Here is a 20079-nt window from a genome sequence, read left to right as displayed (position 1 = left end):
ACACACACACACACATATATATATACATATATATATGTTGGTTTAACTTAACAGTTCATACAATTAAATGTCTCTCTGTACTTAGCTCCTTCACAATCAAAAAATTCAAAGAAAACACAATATACATAATCCAGACTCTCTGTATGTATTTCCTCTTTACATGGCTTGTTTTTACTTTATTACTTTTTAATATTTATTTTGTTATCTTTACCCCTTTATTCCATGCTTGTCTATACTCTTTTCCTTTAAAGACTTTGGGTTTTTTTTACTTCCTTTTACAACTATCTATATTTTTTTCTTCTCTCTTTCAAGCCTACATACATTTATCCAACACTGTGACCCATTTAGAGGTCTTTTCCATCTGAATTTGTCTTTATTGAATATCAGTAATTATTTTCTGAGCAAAAGTACTTTTTAAAATGCTAAGCACTTCTTAAGAATCTAAGTTGCAGCATTGCTAGGATATATATGGGTCTTTTTGCTTATTCTACATAGTCTAACATGGTGGAAGTACTGTTCACTGCTTTGCAAGCCATATATATTTACCCATCTCCAAGTATGCTGTGGGTCTATGTTGAGCCATTAAAAGTTTGTAATACATTGTTTACAAGCCCCATTTAAATGTTCACTCTCCTAAAAGAGCCAGAGATTGTGTTGGCAGAACAGCCCAGAAAGCCAGCATTTCAAAGCCATACAGCTTTTTTCTGCTGCTGTAAAGTCAGCAAAACTTCTCTTAAAGGAGCTGCAGGAAGCTTCCAGCTGAAAAAAATGCACATAAACTTTGTTTTGCTGTGTCTAGAATTCTTTTCCAAGCTTTTGTTCACGCGGATTTAGTCAACCACGTTGGCACCAATTTGTTGGAGAGAGGCCACTTGTTCATTTCCCACTGCTCAGCAGCTCCGACCCAAAATAACCACAAAGAAACCATATTATTGATATCACTGCTTGGCCCATTAGCTCTAGGCTCTTATCTGCTAACTCTTACATCTTAATTTAACACATTTCTATTAATCTGTGTATGGCAACGAGGCTGTGGCTTACCAGGAAAAGTTCCAGCATCTGTCTCTGGTGGGGCTACATGGCTTCTCTCTGACTCCACCCTTCTTTCTCCCAGCTTTCAGTTTAGCTTTCCTTGCCTAGCTCTATTCTACTCTATCAGGAGCTCAGGACAATTTCTTTATTAACTAATGGTATTCACAGCATACAGAGGGAAATCCCACATCAAAATCTGACCAGTGTCATCTAAAGGAAAGCCTTGATTGGGGAATTGCCTCAATCAGGTCAGATTTTGATGTGGGATTTCCCTCTGTATGCTGTGAATACCATTAGTTAATAAAGATATTATCCTGAGCTCCTGATGTTTGTAAGATTGTTAGTGATAATCTCATTCTTGTAACACCTTCATTGTTTTCTCTTTCTAAGGAAGTCTTTTCAAAGACCTACCTAAGAAGCTGAACACATTAAAGGTGGGGGAGGGAGTGAGTCAAATAATCCCATCTAATCCAAGAGATTTCAAGATTATTCTTTATTGTAAGGGAAAAAACTCCTGGAACAGGAATGGGAAGTCCAACCTCAAGGTGTGTTGTGGGGGAACAAGAGAGAGAGGGGGAGAGAGAGAGAGAGAGAGAGAGAGAGAGAGAGAGAGAGAGAGAGAGAGCTGGGTGGGCCTGCTGTTTTCTCTGGGTACCCAAAAAGTCATGCCCCAAACTGGTACAGTCTCTTAAAGGTCACTAGCTGAAGGAGGTTCCCTATCATGCCTATTCTTCTTTCCAATGACCTAGATGTGAGAGTTCAATTCGTTTAGCCAATAACATTTGGAGGTAACTTGTCATGGTATGGTTTCTCTGATATGTGACTATGGCCAGAGGAGAACTGAGGTCTGGGGATCACATGCCTGTTGTTTGGATGTGGAAGGCTTCTGATGCATCATTCCATGACCTGGTCAGGAGCTTTCTTCACTCTTCCATGGTGGATAAAGAGGCAACTGTGTCACTTCCCCGTGTATCGGTGTGTGTGCTTCCTATTCCATCCTTTAATAAGTAAGTTTTCTTCCCAGGCATCGGTGGATTTCTTGTAATACCCAAGTTCTGAGTTTTGATTACCATACTTACTATGGTATTTACTTCATTTATTTCTACTCCAACAGAACTCTGCATGCTAATATAGTCGTGATTCTATGACATGTCAGAGAAGATCCAAGCCTCCTTTCCTATCAGTGTCCACCATGCTAATACAGGTTTTTTTTTCTTCTGTGTTTTGTTTGGCTGGTTTGCTGTTATTTTCAGTTGAGAAACATGGTTATTGGTTATCAAGTTGAACTGAAAGAACATGGGTAGGAATGGGCAAGAATTTGGAAGAAAGAGCTTTTGTCACCACGCCTAGTCTGTTACAAGCATTACATTGTGTTATAGAGGTCTGTGAGCTTTATTTGAAAATTTCTGCCACTTTTATCAAACAGATTTAGAATATGATGTGTTTTACAAAGATTTCCATTTGTTAGTATTTTTGTTACTAATTTAGAATATTTAAAAATAAAAGTCACATACTTTACATTCCAAAAGATTATTGCATATAGTCAGTGTTCACTTGTATTCATTCATGTTATCTATCTGTCAGCAATTCAAGCACTAACACAACCCTTACTTCTATCTAAATTTTCTGTTTTTAAAAAAAATTTTCTTTATCAGGAGTTTCTGATAACAAATTGTTTCATTTGTTTGAAAATAATCTCTGTTTTACCTGAAATTTTGAGAGTAGTTTTGCAAAATATAGAATTTAGCATTACACCCAATATGGGTAACTTATTTAAAAACATAAATATTTGACTCTGACCAGCAAAAAGCCAAACAATAAGACATAACATTCAAACGTGCAGTGAATTGGATGAGGCTGGTCTCTGGTTGTCTTGCTGTTCACCATCATCTCAGCCTCTCACTGATGCATGCTCCCGGGACATTTTGTATTCTCCACCAAGACAATTTCACTTTGAGCCTCTTCTCTTGTCTGCCTACCTCTAAAAGCATTATACACTAAGCTACCAGTCCAGCTTCTCTTTGAGTGCTTTCAACACTATCTAGGTAACATCAAAAGCTTCTTAAAACCTAATAATATCCCCCCTCTTTCTCCCTCCTCTTCACTCCATCCCTTCTTCCCTCTCTCCCTCTTTGATACCTATTTGTCTTGCAGGTATTTTTGCTTTTCATTCTTGACCTTATCAGCTCTCATGTAAGAGATACCGTTTTGGTGCAATCTTTATTCTGATTTTAGTAGCTTCTCTTCCAGGAACCCAGACACTGAGTCTCTTTCCTTCCTAAGCACTTGCTCTTATTTCACTTTCACACAAGATAACTATCATTTGTCATTCCTCTCGCTGCTATAAATATCACTTTCGGTTTGATAAGTAAAATTTTTTAAAGCTACTTACAGTCAACTCCAAAGTTCAGCCTGTCATAAATCTCCTTTGCTTTGTTAACTATCGAGCATCCAACCTTGTGCTTAATGAACATTTGTATCTGTTTTAGTTCTTTAGTTCTTGTTAGTCTGCTAAAATGGTATCTAAGGTTTAATTTGTGATATCTAAATGTGAGTTTCTATAATTTGGTTATTTGTTTAAGTTATTTCTATGAATTAGTACACAAAATGTAGTTATTAAATAACGTTTATTGCTTTCAAAAACAGTATTTGAAGACTATAAAATTTATAAATATAAAATATGATATAAGTCTATTTATGTAGTAACAATGCTCAAACAGAATATAAAGAGTTAAAACACAATCTTTTATTTCTTTTGAGACAGTTTCTTTTACTATATAGCTCTAACTGGCCTGACACTTGCTATGTAGGCAACTTATAAATATCTGTCTGCTTCTGCATTTAAGTGCCAAAAATAAAGGCACGAGATACAACACACAGCCTAAAAAATATTTTAAAACTTATTAGTAAGCACACAGTCATCAAAATCCAGATTTTTGGCCACAAATTTTATTATTCCAGAAACTAGATCACTTTTATTATCGGGCCACAAATAAAATGTCTAAATATTGTTAGTACATAAGAAAAATATCATTTATATAAACTCCCTGTTTTAATACGATAATTGTAGAATTTAATAACTCTAATTATTCTAAGATGAATAATTATAATGAGAAAATTGTGATTATTGCATAAAATAAAAACAATTATCCATAAATAATAAACTATCCCAATTAAAATAAGGCTCACAAATTAGTGTGTTTTTAATAAAATCACTAATTGGGTTATTTTATTTTTATTAATAATATTTAAATCTCACTTTATTCCCAAATTATAATGTTATTTGCAAATATAATCTCTAGTATCAGAAGCTAAGAGATACGAACAAAAATACTTGTCGTATGTATATAGTTTATAAGATACTTCATTATTTCTCTATTCTGGTACATAAACCACTTTAATGTTGCCTAGAAAAAATTTACACAACCCATTTTCACTGGCTCAAAAATTATTTTTCTTACATTTTCTCTCTTTGTGTATCATTGTTCTTCTGTATCCATTAAATCTACATATGAGTTTATAAAGCATGTATTTTGTATATGTGATGTACTTAAGCAAATATGTACAAATACTCTGTTTAGTGACAACTAAGAAAAATAGGCATAGATACTATGGGAAGTCAAGAGTTGAAAATATTATTGTTATTAGAACAAAAATTTTGTTCTACAACCTAGATGTTCATCAGCAGATGAGTGGAAAATAATGTGACATACACACACACACACACACACACACACACACACACACACACACACACATATATATATATATATAGAGAGAGAGAGAGAGAGAGAATTGAGTTTTAGTTGCAATGAAAAATAAAATTTTCTTTTTCCAGCAGATAGATGGATCATCAGTCTAATTAAATAAACTTGAGTTGGAAAGGCTAATATCATGCTTTCTCTCAAATGAAGAATACACATCCACATCTGTCTGTATATACACATATACATATGCACATTTGCAAATATGGAGAGAGATATTGTATAGAAAAAGACATTAAAGTAGAAGTGAGACATAGAGGAAATGTGAGGAAAAGAGTCAACTTAAAGGCAGGTTGAGAGAAAAACCAAAAAAAGTTAATGGAGGAAAAAATATTGACAAAAAGTATGTTTTCTCCCACATATCAAATCTACATCCAACTATATATGTAAATATTAGAACTTACATTTCATAGGTAGTAAACATAGAAACACTAGTGGGCTATTAGGGTAAAGAGAAAACATAATCAGGTGGGGAAAGAATAGACAAGTGCTATTCAAATTGCATAATTATGTTTTCTCCCACATATAAAATCTACATCCAAACTTATATGCAAATATGAGAACTTATATTTCATAGATAGATAGGTGATATATAAATCTATGTGTTATATAAAGTACCATAATGAAACTAATTACTTTGTCCACTAAAGAGTAATAATAATAATAATAATAATAATAATAATAATAATAATAATAGTAATAATGGTTTGGCTCTAACCTTTCCATATTAGTGGAAAAGAAAAGCACTACAAGAAACATGCATTAGTAATCACAAAAGCAAACACATTGCTTAGTAAAAGTATCACATATTCATAAAAGGATTTCTTACATATTCATAAAGAGAACAAGAATGGAGGAAGGTCATTGGATAATAAAGAAACTGCCTTGGCCCATCTGATAGGGCAGAATTTAGATAGGCGGAGTAAACAGAACAAAATGCTGGGAGGAAGAGGAAGTGAGCTCAGAAATCATGCAGCTCCTCTCAGAGCCAGACGCGATGGAGCAAGCCACCAGGTCAGACATGTTGAATTTTTCCTGGTAAGACTGGTGCTACTTAGATTATTAGATATGGGTTAAAGCAAGATATGAGAGTTAGCCAGAAGAGGCTAGATAGAAATGGGCCAAGCAGTGTTTATATGAATACAGTTTGTGTGTTGTTATTTTGGAGCATAAGCTAGCCAGGCGACCAGGAGCTGGGGCGGCAGGAATGCAACCCGCAGCTCCTACTACAATCTCTGGATATGAGGATAAATATTTAGAATGCAGTTAAAAATAGTATTAGTTATGCAGTTCCAATTTTCAACCCATAAACTCATGTACATATGAGTAGCAGTAAATAGTTTCAGGTGTGGAGAAGGTATGAGCGAAATGAGAGGAGTTGGTTTGGAAAGGAAAAGGGGTTGAAAATGATGTAAATAAAAAATTTCATGCAAGAAATTCTTTCTTAAAACATCAACCCCATCTCCCCTAGTAGGAAGCTCACCTGCTATACAAAATGTGAATCCCATGGTCCAACTCAGACCTATTTAATAAGAAATTTCATGGTGTTTTAACTAAGTCTGTAAGTAACTCTACAGCATAGCTAAGAACCACTACAAAGTTGGGCTTGATGGTACCAATCTTGGAGACCAAGATAGGGAGGATCTCTCAAGCTCTAGACCCTCAATGGATATATAATGGATCCTACCTCCTAAAAACAAATCAGAACCAAAGAGCATAACAGATCATCCACTCAAATAAGAAAAGAGCATGTGGGATATTAACACCAAGAAACACCCCAATTATCGTTAACTCCAGATGCCTAGATCCCAACACAAAAAATCAAAGACACAAACTGCAAAGACTATTTGGCTCCTTCAGAATCTAGTAGCCTTTTTGTAATTAGTGCTGAGAAATGCAATTTAACTGAGCAAAAAGTAGGGCTAGAGAATAACAATTATAAATATGTTCAAGGGCCTAAAGAAGGGTATAAAATGCCTTAATGAAAAACCAAGAAACAATGGGAAACATGGAAAGAATTTCATGACATGAAAGTAGATATAGAATCACTAAAGAAAACACAAACTGCCAGGCGGTGGTGGTGCATACCTTTAATCCCAGCATTTGGGAGGCAGAAGCAGGCATATCTTTGTGAGTTCATAACCCGCTTGATCTACAAGAGCTAGTTCCAGAACAGGTTCCAAAGATACAGAGAACCCATGTCTCAAACAAACAAACAAACAAAAAAAAAAGAAGAAGAAAAGAAAACACAAACTGAAGTAAAACTAGAAATACAAAACTTAGGATTCCAAACAAAAACCTTGGAAAGAAGCCTTTTCAACTTATTAAAAGACATGAAAGAGAGATTTTCAGATCGCCTCTTATTTTTTTTAAAAACTGGGTCTCATGAAGATAAATGGACTGGCCATAAATTTAGACTATAGCCTAGGTAAGTATTGAATTTATATCACCCTACCTTAGACTTCTCAGTAGCTGGGATTATAGCTCTTGACCACCAGGTTTGGGAGGACTGCCTTCTTATTTTACAAAAGTACTCAATATAATCTCTGTTTGTAAAATATTTTAATAAATGTTATAGTGTTAGTCCATGAAGATAAACTTGTCTTTGGATATAGAATACAAGTTAATATATATCACTAACCTCCACCTTCTATCATTTGGTCATTTAGTTTTTAATGCAGAAGAAAATACTGTAGAGAGAGCCCGCCCTTTTGGGGCGGGACAACCTCGCGCAAATGTTTATAAATTGGGGTACACAGACGCTGGGTTTCCCTTCCTGTTTCCTGTTTCTGGGCATCGCGGGAACTTCGGTTGCGTGAGTGTGCTATTTACATTAAAGTTGTATCATCTTATACCAATTGGCCTGTATTAATTCAATCCGCCTTCAAAATACAATGTTTCAAATAAACTGACTTAAGTCTTATCTGTCCCATTGGATAACTGACCTAAAATAGCTTTTTATGGATATCAAGGAGAATTTGAAGAGCACAACTTTTGTGTGATATCATCCCTGGAAACTCCCTGAGAGAGAGTGGGGAGGTGGGGAACAGAATAATTTATTTTGCACTTCATTATGACTAGGGAAGATAGATTCTCTAAGATTAATGTAACACTTCTTAGGAGAACGGCACTGTACCAGATAGCATTACTAAGTGCAAACTACTCTTACTCCTGGTTTATGGTTTAATTTGAATACCATATAACTCTCAGGAACAATTTATGTTCCTAATGCCAGAGATATGTAGATGTTTTCATTAAACTACATCATCCTGTGGATAAATATCTCTTTACTATTCAAAACACAATCATCACATTCACACTGAGTTGTGCCACGGAGAAAGTGCGTTGTTCTTCGCAGCTCCTATTTGACTGAATACACAACTTAGTAGGAAGCAGACATGCTTTCTCACCTATAAAAGCTCACAGTGTATCTACTGGGCTTTGTGTGTACTGTACTGCTAACTTTTCTTCAATATACTTTAATTCCTCTGAGTCAACAGAGAAGCTTAAATGCAGCATGATGAGTTGATTTTAAAAGGGCATCATTTTGAAAACCCACTTATATGGTGATCCCTGGTTATTAGAAACATAAAACAGATAACTAATGTTTGTATGAAGGTTCTCATGAAAACTAAAACCAAACAAACAAGGACAAGTAAAGAATGTGCCCATTAAAGCAAGCTTATCTAAGATGTTGGATGTAAACTGCAGTGGGACAGCAAGCTAGGACGACAACTGATCAAATCAACCCAAAAAAAATAAGGCAGAAGTCATGCATCTTCCTCTAATTGGGAAGGGGAGTGGAGTAGAGAAAAATATATAGCTCAATAAAAACACTAAAAAATTAAACCATTTATATTAATCTACATTGTGCCACATGAATTGCTACCTCTACTCCATACTGTACTTCAAACTTCCTCTAAACATTACAGTATATCATTTCATCTCTGTATACAGATTACAGCAAAAATCAAGCTCCCTGTTATCACTCACAAATTAACTCTATCCATCTATCTTAATTCTTAGACAAACAAGTGTCTTTGAGCTGTAATATTTGGGGGACTTTTCATGTTAGCTTTGCTTAGACATCACCCATCTCTATTATTTTTCACATTATATTCTGCAGTCATCATATCATTTCTGGTGGTGCCAGCATCAGAAACAAGAGTTACAATTACTTTTTTCCCTACAATGATAGCTTTAAGCTTTTCATGTAAAAAAGAAGGTATTCTTTCTTGTGAATTTCTCTTTTGAGACCCTTCCTATTATGGTTAAATGTAAGTCAGTACATTGGTTGTAAAGTGTATAGTACAAGCAGCAGGGCATTATTTGCCAGAATCTTAGACACAGCCCTCTTGCTTCTGGATAGAATTCAGTACCTGAAAAAGTCAGTTCCTTATCAGATAGACCAGAAATGGACTGATGCAATTGTTGAGATTTCTACCATAATGATGTCAAAACATGGTCTCATATTGAATAATAAAAAACAAGCAAAAAAATAAGGAAATTTATGAGCCATTTCAGGGTTCCCATTGGAGTGCTATATTCATAGTCCTAAATATGCCTCAAGTACCTACTAAAGCTTGTCCCCTGTCAGCTGTGGATACTATCGGTAAATGAAGCTCTCTTCACCTTGCTGTACTCTTTTAGGCAACAAGATAGCTGAAAACACAAACCTCACATTCCAAGAGTCTCTCATTAGCAGAATTTTAACTTTAACTCTACAATAAGAAGGCTAGAACCAGGAATGGTGGAACAAGCCTGTAATCCCAGAACTTTGGAAGTACAGGTAAGTGGATCAGGAATTCAAGGTCAGCCTCACTGCACAGAAAGATTGAGGTTATTCTGATAAACATGAAATACTGTCTCTCAAACGTACATGCATACAAATATAAATAAATACACATATAGTTTTATAAATACAAAAATAAGTAAACAAAACATAAAGTCTGAAAAATGGAAGAGAAGCCATTTGTCTCCTTTGAATTTGAAATAGAGCACAGAACGCAAATAAGAAATAAAGAACAGAGAACTAGACAAAGCATAAAGACAAAAGATTGGAGATCTCTATTGTCAGAAATGAAAACACAATCAAATAAATTTGGAAAATATAGAAAATATTAGAGTCACAGTATTTGCATTAAGATAGAAAAGTAAGTACTGTTCTTGCTCTTGGGAAAAGAGCAGGGGTTAACATATAAGTATTTATGAACCAAAAGTACTAAAATTTAAACAATTGCTATTAGTATAAAAGTGCAACTCTTTTTTTTACTCTCCCAGTTTATATTATGATATGTTTATGTGGATAAAGTTATATATTATGCAATGAAGCAGGTTAAAATCTCCAAGGCTACTCATCAATAAGATAGTATACATATGATTTATTGAGCTATGGCATAGTCATTTGAGTGAATACTAGTGACTCAAGAAAGTATTAGTAAATTATTCATTCAAGATTGTGTGTGAAATTAAAAGTTTATTAAAAGTAATAGTTACAAAATATTAAAGACACATGTACATACATGTACAATGCTTAGGTAATGGTGGTAGATGATAGTAGATGCCATTTTCTTATGTTTCTTATATATAAATGAATTGCTAAAAGGCAATTACTATTTCATTAATATGACAATTAAAAAATGTAAACAAGGACCCTGTCTCGGAAAACAACAAAAAAAAACTGTAAACAAGGAAGGACTTATGAGATGACTCAGTGGGGAAAGGGGCTCCTGCCGAGTTCCATGTCCTGAGTTCAATCCCCTTTACCCAATGAGAAAACCAACTCCCACAGGTCTTTCTCTGAACACCATACATGTACTATAGCATGTGCATCTCTGGTCCTCAACATATAAACTCACAAATACATAAGAGAACACAGTACAACATGTTATCATATGATATTATTCATGGCATTGGTCTGAGTAACTTGAATTAGCCATTAGGGAAATTCAAAACTAAACTACATTGATATTCCACTCAGAAAGGCTGTCATATAGAAAACAAACATGGATAAGGATTAGGATAATGAGTTTGATGGTAAAGAACTTAACACACTGCTGATGAGAACATAACTTAGTTAGGTACTATAATAATCTGTTCAAGTTTCCTCAAAACTCTAAAAACAGGAGATTAAGCTGCATGACCCCTGGGCAGGAAATTACCAAAGGAGCCAAACCAGCATACCTCCGAGATATGTGCACATTCATGTGTATCACAAGTCCATGCCTAAAGTCTAGGACACAGAATAATCTTAAATGCCCATCAACAGATGATGGCCTAAAGGAAATGTGGTATACATTTTTTTTTTGGCTATAACAAAGAATGAAGTCATGTCTTTTGCATAAAAATGGTTGTAACCAGAGACTGTCATATTAAATAAGGCAAGCCAGACTCAAAAGGATGAGCAGTTATTGTTTTCTTGCTAATATGAATAAATATTTATTTACAAAAATATCAAACAAAAAAGAAAATAAGAACTATCTGTTAAGAAGGGACAAGAGATGTTTGAGGCAAAGTACATTAGATGCATGTATGGAACCACAAAATTTAAGACAATTATTTTGTAACCTTATTATATACCAATAAAGGAAAAAAATATGTATCAATTTTTGTTATCAATGAAAGCTATGAGTTATTAAAGGTAGACACACAACAAAGCATAGTTTGTTACCTGCAGTGTCCTCTAGCACATTTAGGCAAAAGATAGCAAGGGGCACGCACCACTGTCCATGACACCCTACACACACAGTGGACCTACAGTAGATACATTATTTTCAGAAGAGGTCTTTCAAAGAAACATAAAGAAAGCATAAGCCTAAAAAAGATGACCTGTGGGAGTTCTGAGCAGGAAAATTCACTGTTTTGAGTAACTCACAGATTTGTCAATCATTGTTAGATAACATTGGTGCTATCTACAAATTATTCATATAAATAAAATCTTATCTCAAAAACAGCATTAAGTTGAATCTATGTTTCTAATACTTGGGGAAATGGTTTTCTACTATATCTGTTCAACTATATTGACTACAGGATGTGAATATATTTACTTCTTTTCAAAAAATTACATATTAAAAATAAATTTTGATTTTTGAATGGAACTGAAATTGTTTAAAATTTAATTTTAGTGAATATTCAAATAGGGCATGGTCTCTGGTAACAGAACAATTCTATGCATCTTCTTTTTAACATATTCTTAAACCATTATCTTATTTAGTAAATATGCTAGCAAATCTCCCTCTCAGTATATATTATAATTTTAAATATTGTATAAACTCTTAAACTATAGCACTTTACATCACTGAAGTTGGCTTTGTAAAAACCTACACCTCAATAAAAAATTTCTGAATTAAATAAAAATCTGTAACTTAATTTACTTAATTACACAAAGCAAATACATATAAAAGTATAACAATAAGAACTATGGTGGTTTGAAAGAAAATGGCTTCCAAGGAAAGGGTGTGACCTTGTTGGAGGAAGTGTGTTACTATAGATTAGACTAGAAGTCTTGTTTGCTCAACTTTCCCTCAATGTGATAATCAACTTCCTGCTGCCTCCATGCTCCTTAGCATGGTGATGATGGACTGAACTTTTGAAACTGTAAGCAAGCTACCTCAATTATATGTTTTCTCTATAAGAGTTGTCATGGTTATGGTGTCTCTTCACAGCAATGAAAACCATAGGACAAGAATGTAACCTCAGGACAGTCGAACAGAAAGGCATTTATTCCCTACTGTTTCAAAAGTGTAGCTTGACTTCTCATTCAGTCCTTCAGTAATTAGCAGGAATGTTACTTGCCAACAAGTATCAAACAGTTCAAAAATCACTACGGTCAATTCACCCTTGGAATATTTATACTTTTTTTTGCTGTAATACTATTTCTAAAGACTGATATTTAACCATTCTTCTAAATGTTGATAAAAATGCTTCAAAATCTATACTTAAGTATAATCTGATATATATGTGGATATACATGTGTGCATGTGTTTCATCTATTTTAATGTATATATCTGCAAAATTATAAATAGCAGTATTTTATATATACATAAACTATATTAATATGTATGAAAATACATACTTTTATTTTAAAGTCCTTGACAATTTCAGAAATTTCTCTATGGTTTCTGGAGCATATTTAAAAATCACCAACCTGGAAAGCATAGTTATTTTTGTTTTTATCAAACATCATTCTATATAACGAAACATGAAGAACTTAATTTTGCCTATGACCCTGAGCCCATGCTCATGAAAAGTTTCATAAAAAATTCTAAATAAAATTTCTATTCATTTTGTTTAGTTTATTCAAGCATGTGATGTACGTTTAATAAGGCAAAGCAGATTTGGAAAGAATACTATATGATATAAAAATGAGTATAATACCTCCAGTGCTTAGCCATGAACTGACATATATAATATAGACACACACACATAATATATATGTTATATATATATAATATATATATATTATATATATATTACAGTAACACCTCCTGAGCTAACGACTGACTGACTACATTGATTGTGTGGGTCAGAGAGCAGGGTTCTGAGATCATAGGAAATCACAAGCTGGGAGAAATCATTCCACACTGCCTTCAAATCCACACCATTCCAAGCATGTTCACACTCCATGGAATGAGCTGACAGTCAAGTCCTGCATAGGCTCAGTGTCATGCTCCACTATTAAACTAATAGTAATTTCTAAACAATTTCATCTGATGGTAAAGGTTCCAGACAAAGTCCCTGATAGTTTCTATAGATTTAAAGGTACAGATTCATGCCATATTGCCTGTCGCCACTCCCTCCTCTTCCCCATGCCCCCCTCCTGTTCTTCTTCTGCCTTTGCTTCCCCTTGTTCTTGCTATTCTCTTCCTCTTCCTCCTCCTCCTCACCACATTATTTTACCCTTTCAAAAATAAGAAGATAACTTTTCTTCCCAATGTTCTCTTTTTTCATACTATAAGAGGAAAATGAGATTTTACCTAACCCCAATTTAAAGAAAATAGGCAAATTTCAGGTGATTTAAGTCAATTTTTCATTTTATTACTTTGTTGAATTATAGCTAAGATAGTCCTTTCTTTCTACCTTGTGCAGTCTTGGGAGGCATCTTGCCAGCTGTTAAGCTGTATGCAGGATGAGTACCCTCATCAACTTCCTGTTTTTTTATGCTTAGTCTTAAAAAAGGCAATGACTGTCAAATGCATTCGAAACAAATGAAGTAGTTGTATCAAACGGTGACATGCTACTGAAAACAAATGAAAAATAAGACTGCACCTGTAATTTTACATCACAGAATTCATTTCAGATGTACAAACTGTCTGTATATTTTTAAAAAGCAAAATTCACTTTGAAATATCAGTCTATTAAGCCTGTCATTTTATTTTCATGTTGAAAAACACTCACTTCTAGACCTTGTCTAGGATTCCAATACATGGTGAAAATTCCCTATATATTCCTCTCCTAGCATGAATTATCTAGACTTTTTATTGCCTCATTAAGTGTTTAAAGTGGAAGAATATTTTGAAATATATGAGCATGTCTTTTTCTTCCTGCACTTGGCTTAAAATTATCTTTTCTGCACTGGGCCAGAAGTGATCTTTGCCTTGGGTAGAGTTTAGGGAGCGGGTTGTAAGGGAGGATAATTGGCACAATTTATTTAAATTTTCAATACAGGTCTTGAAAATTCTTTAGAGATGATGGCTTTGAAAACTGCCTTGGTGTTTCTAGAGTCATATGCTATAGGAAGGAGGGAAAGGGGCACATTTTCTGAATGGGCAAAGCTTCCCTTCAATTAAAACAAAATTTGAAAATCAGAGCTTGAAGCTTACTATGTATGCAGCATAGAATGGGGGAGACAGCCTCCCTTGGCTAAGGATGGAGCCTGAAGAAAAGCAGAGATGTATGCAGGAGTGTTGTGGGCTTGAGGCCATTGCCTTCTTCAAGGCTCATTATCATGTGGGTATAGAAATTTAACAGCATCTGTTAAGTGCTCTTATTTTAAATGAATTTAATTTTGTGCTTTATATCCTTGTGGAGACTTACTGCGGGCCAGACAGTCGAAAAACAATGCAACAGATTGGGAAATGTAGTCCCTGGGATTCCTCCAGGATTTTCTAGCTTATTGGAAGTGGGAGGGTAAGGATAGACAGAAACCAGCTGCTGCCTTATAGAATATATTGACGTATTTCATGTACACTGTACTCCAGGGACAACTCTAATCTAGTCCTTATTTTACTTTGTAGAAATTTACTTTCATAACTTCACAGTGTCTCTTTACACATACAAGAGAAGTTTCTAGGATATTCCACTGACTTTTAAGTCAGAAGCAGCCCAGCACCATTTAGTATACGGACATTCCAATTCATTGCTTGCTAACTAATGAAAGTGATTAAGACAACACATTATTGTTGTGTGCCACTCTGTAAACTACGGGCAGCTATGGTGTTATCATTTAAGTCAAATGAAGGCAAACAAATCATTTACTGGAAGAAAAACCATGGAAGAGCTCAGGAAACAAGGGAAAACTTTAACCCAAAGAAAAGGTCAAGATGCTAACTTGGTGACTTCCCTTGAATCTAAAAGCACTTTGATCAATATGATCAGGGAGGAGGAATGTTTACTTGAAGCAGCAGTCATAGATGCTAAGGGATCTTTTCACCTTAACTGTAGAAACTGAAACATAAACACGGTTCCCTCTATTGAGTTCTGCAAGAGTTCTCTGAAATCAGACTGAGAAAAGAGGGAGCTTGCGAACTGTGAACACTAGACACACTTGTAGAGCATAAAAGAACACAGATATTTTCTACTGGACTCTAGAAAAAAAGACCAAAATAAATGATAAGAAGTAACAAATGACACAGCAAAAGCTCAACTAAAATAATGATTAAGATGAAATATAAAGAGGCAATGAATGAAAAAGCTCCATAGAAAACAAGAAAATGAAAGCTTAAAACAACACAGTATAATGGAAACTAGATATCAGGAAAGGGCCCGTTAGGAGAGATAAATATGCTCATCATTATTGGTGAATTGCACTACTGGTGAATTTGAAAAATTTTATATGCTTCCTAAGTCAAATCGTTTACTCCTCTTCTGCTTTTTAAATTGTAAGGACTCTTTCTTCCGAGGTCAAATTAATATTTCAAATAGTATGATAGGTTCTGACTGCTATATAAAGGCCCAGATTTAAAGTAGTCAGAATAATTGTACACACATTGAATAACTATATAATTTAAAGGTGGGAAAAATCTGTTGTTTTTATTTTTTTACCAAATACAGTATGTGAGGAATAAAACATTAGGGAAAGTTACATTTAACCATTTAAAATTAGAAAGTATACATTGATGGTGGATCCTCCTCCTGCTACTGACACCAAATATAATTTTAACTAAATCTCTATTCTATTTATCAATAAGACATGGGAGTCAAAGGCTAGGATGAAAAGTAAATGTCTTAAAAAATCACCATGCAGGCATGTACTAGCATGTATGAATTTATCAGTTAACAGTTAAGAGTTCCATGTCAGAGTCTGGTTCAGTTCTCTAGTTAAATTTTAACTTTTTACACCTTAACATTACTAGATACCCAAAGGGTCATCATATGTGAAAAATCCCTAATATTTAAAGAGATACACAAACAGTAAAGAAACTAAAAGACACCTGATATTATAGGAAGTGCAGGCTTAGCCAGAGATAGAAGTCACAGTGTTAAGAGCCTAGATTTTGTACTTCTGTGGTAGATGAAGATGGAGCCCAGAAGAAGAATTATGTGGCACATCAGAGGGAATTCAGATGACAGTCTGGCAAAGGGCTGCAGTGACAGCTTTTCTAGAAAACAAAGGGGCTGGAAAGATGAGTTATATACTTAGAAAAGTAGATTAGGTAAAACACGCTAAGAAAGTAAAAGATGAGGCAATTATTAATTTCAATGTAAATAAAAAATTCATAAATCATTTTGTATCCAGACATAGCTTGCAATCAAACACAACATTGCTGAACTATAATGATTAAATTCAATCACCAGATATGGGATACACTCCTGTAATTCTAGCACTCAGGAATCAGAGGCAGGTGGATTTCTGTGACTTGTGATCAGCCTAGTCTTTACAGCAAATTTCAGAATGCCCCAAACTACAAGTGAGACCCTGTACCTCCCATATAAAACGAAACACATAAAAAACATATTCAAATGAAATCATACCAGGAAGATGGGGAAGAGAAGCAGGAGAATTGAGGAAACAGAGTCTCCGTTTGTTAAGAATAATATTTTTAAAAATGAAGACATGATTATAGACTATGAGAACATACTATTTTACAAATATGAACTAACCAGTGGCTAATAAAAGCATAGATGAAAAATTATACTATATTAAAATAAATTAAGGTCTCTCCAACAAGTTGGGCTGGGGTTACTGTAAATGAGAAGTCTTTGCCATCATGTGACTGTCAACTTTCTTTCATAGTTTTTACTTTGTACATGTTGTCGCCGAGTTGAAATTAATTTGTAAAATGTAATATATAAAAGAAAAAGGAAGCCAAGAGACAGAATTATTGCTATACCAGCCAAAAAGTTTGCCTTCAAAGGTATGAAATAGTCATATAGTTCCAAAAATGAGAACTATTACAGTGAATAAATGATCTAAAGGTGAACACAATAAAGAAAAGGTTACATTGATGTCTGGTTTACTCTTGCTCTGTCTGTCTGGGAGAGACCTCTCTCTGTGCATCACCAGCCAGTGCTGTTTCATTTGTCCTGCGTGCAGAAAGAGCTCACCCATATTTACTAATCCTTCTATTTCCACTTTGTCTGGAGTCAATGAGGTATGCTTGACATCTTTTTTTTCACTGAGGTCCTCCCAATAAGAACTAGATTCACATTTTATTCCATTTTCAATCCCCATTAAAATAATGTTTCTCAGACAGTATTCATTATATCCTCTTACACACAGCTAATATCATTGTAGAAAAATAAATTAATTGGAAGTCCAAGAACTTGGTAGAGATTAATAAATTATGGAAAATCCCTAAATTAAAATTCAAATTAAGTTGTAGATAATATTTAATCACATGATTTACCAAATACTGGATAAAATGTGTTCATAGGTCTATGAAGAAAGTCTGGAAATTTGCCTGTGTTCATATGTATATGAAACACACAAAGAATGAGAAAGAGGAGATAAATAGAAATTGGGTTAAAATGAAATTATTTGAAAAAGAAAATGCAGATAGATGTAGAAAGAAATGGATGAATACAAGAACAGTGGAAGACATTCAAAGAGAAGAACAATGAGTAGATTTTACTTTATGTGTGCGCATGTGTGTGTTATGTATGTTCAAGTACATGTACATTTTGTATTTGAACAGGTGCATGTGTGAGGTTATACATGCACCTGTGTGCAGAAGTATGAGGAACCAAGAGGTCAACTCTGTTTCCTTTATCAGGACATCATCTACCTTATTTTTGAGATGAATCTTCCCTAGCCTGGAACTTCCTAAGTAGGCCTGCCAGGTTGGCCAGGGAGTCACAAAATTCTACCTGTCTCTCCTTCCTCAGCACTCTTACTGAGTGAGATGTTTCATCAGCCTCAATACTTTAAAAAATTAGCAGTAGTTTTCATACTATAAGTGTTTGACCAGAATATTTAAGACCACAGGCAGAGGCAAAATCAAACAGATAAGCAAACAAATAAAATAGGTTAAAAAAAAATCCTGCTTCTCACAGAGAAGGGAAATTAAAATATTACATAATTTTACTTTAATGTTTGTTTATGACCAGATTCTATGGAGATCTCACTAGAATATTTAAGACCATAAACACAGGCAAAATCAAACAAATAAGCAAACAAATAAAATAGGTTAAAAAATTCCTGTTTCTCACAGAGAAGGGAAATTAAAATATTACATAATTTTACTTTAATGTTTGTTTATGACCAGATTCTATGGAGATCTCAGAATCACTCCTTGCTTTTAACTGTGTGCATTTGTGTGTGTGTCCATGATTCTATGTGTGCGAATGTGCATGTCTGCACACAGATGCTTGCATAAAACGGTGTATCTTTGGAAGTCAGAGCACAGCTTGTGGAAACTGGTCTTTCCACCATTTGTGTCCTGGAGACTGACCCAGGCCCTCATGATTAGCAGCCAATGTGTTTACTCACTGAGGCATCTTGCCAGTCCCATTTCCTTTTTTAAGGTTTTCTTTCTCCCTAGTGCAGTGTCAAAGAATATATGCAAACCTTTTGTTCTTCAACAATACATTAATCTCTACAATCATACTGACCTAGGATAAGATGGGTCCCAGCAATATTTCCTAGGAAATGCTTTGAGAATATGCAGGCACTTACTTTGTGTGATCTACTGATGGTCTGTGGTTTTCTTCCCCGTGGTGAATACTGATCCCATTACTGAGTCCCCACCTGAATGTATTTGCGTCGTGGGGTGAATTTGCAGGCTCTGGCTGGTACCATTTACATAGGTTTCTCTCTTCAAATGTACAAACCTCCAGAACTTGAATGAAACAGAATAAAGACAAGAGCTAATCAAAATGAACATGTCAGGAAGGGGTAATTTATACTCTGCAGCACTTTTTTCTTTTTTCTTTTCTTTTTCCTGTCTTAGGTTTCTTTTCTGTTTGTTTGTTTTTTTGTTTATATTTTAAAAATATATTTTCTCATTTTACATACCAATCCCAATTCCCACTCTTTCCCCTCCTCCCGTTCACTCCTCAGGGATGGTAAAGCTTTTCATGGGAAGTCAACAAAGCCCAGGACATTGCTTTGAGGCAGGACCAAGGCCCTCCCCACTTTATCTCTACTCCTTCAAAGAGAATGTGTTTCTAAAAGCCAGTACAAGCAGTAGGGATAAATTCTGGTCTCACTGACAATAACTCCATAGTCTGCCCCTGCCCTACAACTGTCACCCACACTCAGAGGACCAAATCATACCGCAAAGTGTGTGTATGTGTGTTTTTTTTTGTGTGTATATATCTGTGTTTGTGTGTGTGTGTGTGTGTGTGTGTGTGTGTGTGTGTGTGTGTGTGTATGTATCTGTGTGTATGTCTGTGTGTTCCTGTGGTGCATGTCAAGATCACACTCGGATGTTGCTTCTCAGGAGCTGACCTTCTTACTTTTTTGAGGCAGGATCTTGCATTTGTTCTGCCATTTATCAGTTAGGTAAGGACAGCTGGCCAGCATGCTTCAGTGAATCTTAACTTTCCTATCTCTGGATCTCTGGGCTTACAAGGCTAAACTGTCACTCCTGGATTTTCTGTGGGATTTTGGACAACAAAAACA

General features: G+C 34.8%; 1 protein-coding gene across 1 annotated transcript in view; it reads right to left on the bottom strand.

Moving 5' to 3' along the window:
- Malrd1 (MAM and LDL receptor class A domain containing 1) overlaps positions 1-20079 on the bottom strand; it is a 583538-nt gene that overhangs the window by 365265 nt on the left and 198194 nt on the right. Inside the window, exon 20 of the mRNA XM_013348957.1 lies at positions 19132-19294. Within this exon, the coding sequence (XP_013204411.1) occupies positions 19132-19294 (163 nt within the window). The remainder of the gene's footprint in view (positions 1-19131; positions 19295-20079) is intronic.

The sequence above is a fragment of the Microtus ochrogaster genome, chromosome 16 (assembly GCF_000317375.1).
Source record: "Microtus ochrogaster isolate Prairie Vole_2 chromosome 16, MicOch1.0, whole genome shotgun sequence".
In the NCBI taxonomy this organism is placed as follows: domain Eukaryota; kingdom Metazoa; phylum Chordata; class Mammalia; order Rodentia; family Cricetidae; genus Microtus; species Microtus ochrogaster.
Note: the sequence above shows the minus strand (reverse complement) of the source record. Positions and strands in the feature narration are given on the sequence as shown.